Here is a 6,677-nt window from a genome sequence, read left to right on the forward strand (position 1 = left end):
GGCACCCCCCCCAGGCAGCACAGCCAGCCAAAACCTCGAAGGAGGCAGCTCTGCAGAGGGGGAAACTGAGGCACGAGGTGCCCAAACTTGGTTCCCCTGGAGCGCAGCCTGCACCGGTGTCCGAAGATGAGCAGAGCCTGGGCTCCAAAGCGGGGCTGGACCCACACGATCACCCTGGACTGTTCCCAGAGGCCAGCCCAGAGTTTGGCACATTTGCAAGTCACTGCGATGCCTTCCCGAGCCCAAAAGGAGCAGCCACCCCATCGAAACCCCACTCCCCGGTGCCACCGCCGCAGTGCCGGGTCCCAGTGGCTCAGCCCCCGTGCTCCAAAAGGCAGCCCGGAATTTCTCCCAGGCGCTCGGCTGCCCCTAAAAATGCTGTTTCCTCCAGGAATGTGCAGAACCAGGGGGGCTGCGGTGCCCAGCCCCCCCCCCCCGCCCCAGGGGGGGGGGGGCGGTGCCCCCCCCCCCCCCCCAGCCCCAGCTGCTGCCCTTCCCCAGCACAGGGGCCTCCCCTGCCCGGGCCCTCGCAGCATCTCCCAGCTGCTCCCATGCTCCCAATTTCCTGCCCGGAGGCCCCCTGTCCTCCTGCCGGTTTTTCTCACGGCTCTCGCAGCACCACGCAGCCTCTCTGTGGCCGTGTGAAAGGCAAACAGGCTGGAGAGGCAGTGCCGGGGTGGGCAGGCAGCCCGCAGCTTACCGGGGGAGTCTGTGTCCGTCCCCCCCTCCCAAATGCTCCTCTATTTTTTTCACCCCAAAAAAGTGTGGGCTTGATTTCCAGCCCCTTTTCCCCTTCCGAGCTGGACAGCGGGGGATGTGGTTTCAGCAGCGTGGGCTTGGAGAAGAGGAGTGGGGGTTGCCCGCTGCAGGGCTGGAGACCCCAAGGGGCTCATGCTGACCCTGGCAGGACACGCTGTAATGCCATGGGGGATGTCCAGTGGGGCAACGTCTGGCAGCGGTCGCCTCTGCCGTCCCCACTTCCCTTTGGGTGACTGATTTCTGAGCCACCAGGCACCATCCCCAACCTGGAGAGAGCCCACAGAGCAGGAATTTGGCTCCCCAGGGATGCCACTGGTGCGGCTCCCAGGAGGGGTTTGTGTGCAGGACCCCCAAGCAGCTCCCAGTACGAGGCAGGGGTCCGGCCGTGGCTGTAGGCACTAGGTGGAGCAAGGCGGCTCCTGGCAGGGAAGGGACATCCCGGGTCTGTGACGCCCTTGGATTTGGTTATTTCTTAGTTGCAGCTGCCTGCCCTTGTGCTGGCAGCCTGCCGTCCCAGGGGCCTTGCTGCCGCCCCGTGCTCAGGCAGGCGACCTTGGCAAGCAGTGAGATGCCCATGCTGAAGCTTCGCGCTGGGGAGGCAACAGGTACTGGGTTCTGGTTAAAGAAGTCTGGATTTTTTTATTTTATTCTGAAAGGCGAGACCTCAGGGTAGCACATCCCAGCTCAGGCCGTTACAGCCTCTCTCCCTTTGAACTCTCTGTTGTTCCCCTTGGACTCATCCATACAGACACATACCTCAACCTACAAGAGCACAAAAAGCAGGGGCCATCTGCGTCCCCCACAAAATGATGGCAAAGAAGCTGCCGGATCAGCTGCATCTCAGGGTTGTTGGGTTGGTTGTCAGTAGGGCTAAGAGTGAACATGTCACCAAGGAGAATGGGAGTTTCTATTGTCTGTATGCTGGGAGGGCAAATCTTGCAGTCTCAGCCAGGACATCGCAGTTCACCCCCTGGCTTCAGCGAGAGTTTGATTTCTGCAGGGTTGCATGAGGCCGTAGAGAAACAGTCAGAAACACTTGTCTGCGTGGCGTGTCCCAACAGCTGCCTACTGGGAATGCAGCTCTGCCGGGGAACAGGGCACAGGGCCCCCCACCTCGGCATGCACTCCCCGGCACCGTGACCCACGGGGACCCCAGCCTGGCCGCTGGGTCTCCCCGGCTCAGCTCACACGGTCCCAAGCCGATTTGGGAAGAGATCCTCTAAAAAGGCCTCATTCTTCCCTGATTGCATTAGGGAGGCTAAGCCCTGTGCTGAGAGTGGGCACGGAGCGGGCAGGAACAGTGCTGGGGCGCTGGGAACCTGTCCCAAAAACGTGGCCATGCCCTTTGGCCCCATGGGAAGGCAAGGAGCACAGACCCCCGCTCCCCCGAGCTGTGCCACCACCGCCTTTGACCTGTCACGACTTACTGCCCTTTACTTATGTATTTTTATTTTTTCCCTTCCTTCTAGCCACCACGATGGCCTGGAGTCTGGCAGTGAATACGTGAAGGTAAGACGCTGAGCGCGATAGCAGCCTACCCCGGCCAGGTGCCAGCGGTGGAGGGGGCATGGTGGCCCAGGGGCTGGCCGGGTCCTATGCCAGCGGGGTGCTCAGCTCTGCAGCCCCCGTCCCACCACCTCCTCCGGGCTCTCTCTTTGGCCCTGGAAGAAATTCCCTGCCAGAAATGGTGAGGCCGGGGGAGGCAGAGGAGACACAAACCCTATGTGGTCCCCCCGATGCGGCTCCCACAGGAGCTGCCTGCGTTTCGTGCTCCCCATCACTTGCGAACTCTGCAGACGCAGGGGCAACCTCCTCCCTCCACCCCCACGTAAAGAAACGGAAGGGTTTGAGCCACTTTCATGGCTGTCACATGAAAGTCGGTGTAAATCTCTCCAAATCTCTTGCTTATCCTCCAGCAAACTATTAACATTCCTGAGGACTCTTCATGTCTGGCCAGAAATTCATTAGCGAGGCGCCTGGCTCCGGAGGAGAGCGGGCCCTTTTGCAGGAGGCTGCTGGCACGATGGGAGCCAGGCAGGCGCAGAGGAACGGTGGCAGGGATGCTGTGTGGTTTGGGGATGGAGCACTGAAAACCTGCCCTGGTGGTCGCTGCCATGCGACGGCCTTTGAGGAGTTTGTTTGAGAAAGGCTGGAGCCTCCTGAGTCCGGTTGCCCGATGGGGATGTAGTGCCGCTGGGCAGATGCGATTGTTGAGAAGTGACTTGAGGTGCCCGGCTTGGGTGGTGTAATTAGTACAGAGCCCTGAACCTTCATCTTTTGGACTTGGGGCTCTCGATGGCGGCTGTAGCCAGACGTGGAAACATGGGAACCCCCCGTGGTGGCATCAACCAGCAGGCTCAGGAGAGAGCTGGCTGGGCCTTGAGCTCATCTGCTCCTCCTAACGGGGGTCACCCCCCTCCGGGTCCAGCCTTGGGGCTAACGAGGACCCCGCATGCTGGGTCTGGCAACTGGCAGCCTCTGGGCAGCGGGGTCGGATGCAGCTTTTTGACCTGTAGCGGAGCGATCCCCCAGGTGGGATGTCCCTCCTCACCTCGTCCTTTAGCCGTGTGGGACTGGCAGAGCGGGAGGTCACAGGGCTGGAAGTGGGACATGTGCCGGAGCAACGAGGCTCCCATGGGAGCGTCGAGGCTCCGACTGGGCAGGGTAGAGCCCTGGCGTGGGGTGCCTCGGCATGCGCAGGAAAGCTCCTCCTCACGCAGGCAAGTCCTGCAAGGGCAAGGAGGTAGTGAGGGGCGGAGCTGGATGGTTTGGGGTGTTTTCCCTTGCGCTGTCAGTGTGTGCACCCAGAGACGGGCACATTTTATGGCTCGTGAGTTAATAGACTGAAACAATGCAGGTGTGGAGCAATGGGTCTGGCTTTGCCTTTGGGATCGAGTTCTTTTTGGTGAGCCGGGAGAATTCCCTGCTCTCCAGGCAGATCCCAGACCTGAGCTATCTGGCCTTTATTTCTCACCTGTCCCTGTGGTGTCCAGACACGGCCCGTGAGCTGTGATTTATATGCCACTTCCCTTCGGTCACGGAAGCAACTGATGGCTGCAGTGACAGCAGCTATTTTAGTCAAATAAGTAATTATCTGGAGTGTGGGTGACTGGGACGATGGGGGCACTCCAGCTGATTGCAGGCACCGTGCCTGGCTGGGAGCCTGTGCGGCTGTGGGGTGCTCAGCACCCAGCAATTTTCAGCCCCAGGGCCTGTGGGATTCAAGGTGGGAAGGTGGCTGCTGGCTGCTGTGCCTGGGATCCCTTGGGAGCAAGGAGGGACAGGGCTGGGACCCGCCACTGGAATTGGTCCTTGCTTTGCGGCTGGGAGGGAAACAAGCAGAGGGGAAACACCACTGCAGGGGCGAGCGGAGGAAAGACAGAAAGAAAAAAGCCGGTGAAGGAGAGAGTCAGGAGAAGGGAAAGGACACGCTGCAAAGCCCTCATGAGCAAAGGCTCACAGGCAGGTCTGCATCCAGATATGCACCAAGGAACTGCCAAACATCAGCCCTTGAGCTTCAGCCACAAACTGGCCAGGGCCAGCTCTCCCGTCGCCAAGCCTGCCGTGATTAGAGGTGCAACCAGGAGCTAGGGAGGGTTGGAAAGCCAGGATCAATAAGCACTTGGTAATTAACATGCTTTAATAATAGCCTAAAGGTTGGTGTTTCCAAGCTGCCTGAGGGATCCGCACGCCTGGCTCCATTTGCTAACATCCCAGCCAGCCTAGCTTTGACCCTCGCGCAGGTGAAGGAGCTGCAGAATGGCGTTACCCTTCGGGAGAGCAGCAGCCAGTAAAGCTGTCATGCGTCCCCATGAGAGCTCAGTTGGAGGTTTTCAGCTTCCCCCTGTGGAGGGGCAGCACCCGCACAGCCGGGGGGCATCGCCCCGCAGTGCCCCATGAGGCTCCTGCTCGCTCCCTCGGCAAGAGCCTTGGAGGGAAACCACGGAGCCCGTCGCGGGGGAGAAGCCTTGGCAGGAGGATGATTCACCGTCGGATCCTTTCAGAGCAGTGTCTCCCTGTGCACTGCCATCTGGTCTGTCCCTCTGCCCCACGCAAGAGGAGAGGAGGGGAGCCTGTGCTCCCCGCCCATCCCGGCGGGGCTGCAGGCACCCATGGCATCAGTGAGCACCCGCCGCCCCATGTTCCCTGCCCGCAGGCTGCGTGCTGCCCCCCTTCCTCCTGCGCCTCAGCCCTGTCCTGCTACAAACCCACGCTGCTCTCCCATCTCCTCTCCCCTGCAAAACCAGGGGCAGAGCGCGGGCCCAGAGAGCGCCTCTGAGCTCTCTTTGTTCTGCGCTGAGGAGCCGCTCGGGGGACCTGTATCTCATCAGCCCTGGCTGCTGCCTCCCTGCCTGGGGATGCAAGGGGCTCGTTTGAATTAATTAGCGGGGAGGCTGCAGGGTTCTGCGGTTGGTGGCAGCAGGAATACCTCTCTGAGCTCACAGCATCCCCTTGGGCAGGGGTGCACCAGGAGGCATGGGGGTCTTTGGGCCAGGACACGCTTTGTGGACGGGAGCATAAAGCCCCCCGTTACCAAAGCATGGCCAAATCCAGGCCATGCTGGTGCGGGACGGACCTGGAGGGAGACCAACTGGGTGCGGGCAAGCAGGTGCAGAGCTCACTGTGGGGTGCTGGGGGAGTCCCTGCCCGTCCCCGTGCGCAGGGCAGGGTGTCGGCAGTGGGTTCAGGCAGGGATTTTGGTTTTTTTTTTTTGAGTCGGGGCTGGACCAATGCTTTGAGTCATCAGCGCTGCCTCACGCATCCCATACGTGAAACCGTGGCATTAATTAAACTGAAGCGGAGCCTTAATTAAACGCAACTTGGAGACGGCCTACGTGGGAAGCAGGCAGCCGGCTCCCCACCGCGTGAGGCAGCCACTGGTGTCTCCACCCCCCCCCAAAAGGCGTCACCGGGGTGGGGGTGAAGGAAGATGGGGTGGACGAGGGGGGATAAGGCTGTCCCTGACCCGTGTGCATCGCTGGGGAGAGCAGGTGGATTTGGGATGGGGAGATAAGGGGTGCTGGGTCCCCTCAGGGGTGCCTGATCCCCTTAGAGGAGCCAGTCCCCTCAGGGGGGCATTAATTAAACTGAAGCGGAGCCTTAATTAAACGCAACTTGGAGACGGCCTACGTGGGAAGCAGGCAGCCGGCTCCCCACCGCGTGAGGCAGCCACTGGTGTCTCCACCCCCCCCCAAAAGGCGTCACCGGGGTGGGGGTGAAGGAAGATGGGGTGGACGAGGGGGGATAAGGCTGTCCCTGACCCGTGTGCATCGCTGGGGAGAGCAGGTGGATTTGGGATGGGGAGATAAGGGGTGCTGGGTCCCCTCAGGGGTGCCTGATCCCCTTAGAGGAGCCAGTTCTTCTCAGGGCACTGGCAGCCGGGGTTGCTGGTTCCCCTCAGGGGTGCCTGATCCCCTCAGGGGTGCCAGTTCCCCTCTGAGGAACCAGTTCCCTTCAGGGGACAGGCAGCCGGGGTGACAGTTCCCTTCAGGGGTGCCAGGTCCCCTCAGGGGTGCCTGATCCCCTCAGGGGTGCCAGTTCCCCTCAGGGCACAGGCCGCCGGGGTTGCTGGTTCCCCTCAGGGGTGCCTGATCCCCTCAAGGGTGCCGGGTCCCCTCAGAGGAGCTGGTTCTCCTCAGGGGTGCCCGTTCCCCTCAGGGCGCAGGCAGCCGGGGTGCTGGTTCCCCTCAAGGGTGCCAGTTCCCCTCAGGGCACAGGCAGCCGGGGTGCCAGTTCCCTTCAGGGGTGCCAGGTCCCCTCAGAGGAGCTGGTTCTCCTCAGGGGTGCCGTTCCCCTCGGGGCGCCCGTTCCCCTCGGGGCGCAGGCAGCCGGGGTGCTGGGTTCCCCTCAGAGGAGCCGGTTCCCCTCAGGGTTGCCGGGTCCCTTCGCGACGCGGGAGTGCCGGTTCCCCCGGGGTC

General features: G+C 61.8%; 1 protein-coding gene across 1 annotated transcript in view; it reads left to right on the forward strand.

The window, feature by feature from the left end:
- The window catches only part of SH2D3C (SH2 domain containing 3C), a 26,848-nt gene that overhangs the window by 6,093 nt on the left and 14,078 nt on the right, over window positions 1-6,677 (forward strand). The window contains exon 3 of the mRNA XM_009286887.2: window positions 2,229-2,268. Within this exon, the coding sequence (XP_009285162.1) occupies window positions 2,229-2,268 (40 nt within the window). The remainder of the gene's footprint in view (window positions 1-2,228; window positions 2,269-6,677) is intronic.

This window comes from Aptenodytes forsteri, unplaced genomic scaffold (assembly GCF_000699145.1).
Source record: "Aptenodytes forsteri isolate BGI_AS27 unplaced genomic scaffold, ASM69914v1 Scaffold136, whole genome shotgun sequence".
In the NCBI taxonomy this organism is placed as follows: Eukaryota; Metazoa; Chordata; class Aves; order Sphenisciformes; family Spheniscidae; genus Aptenodytes; species Aptenodytes forsteri.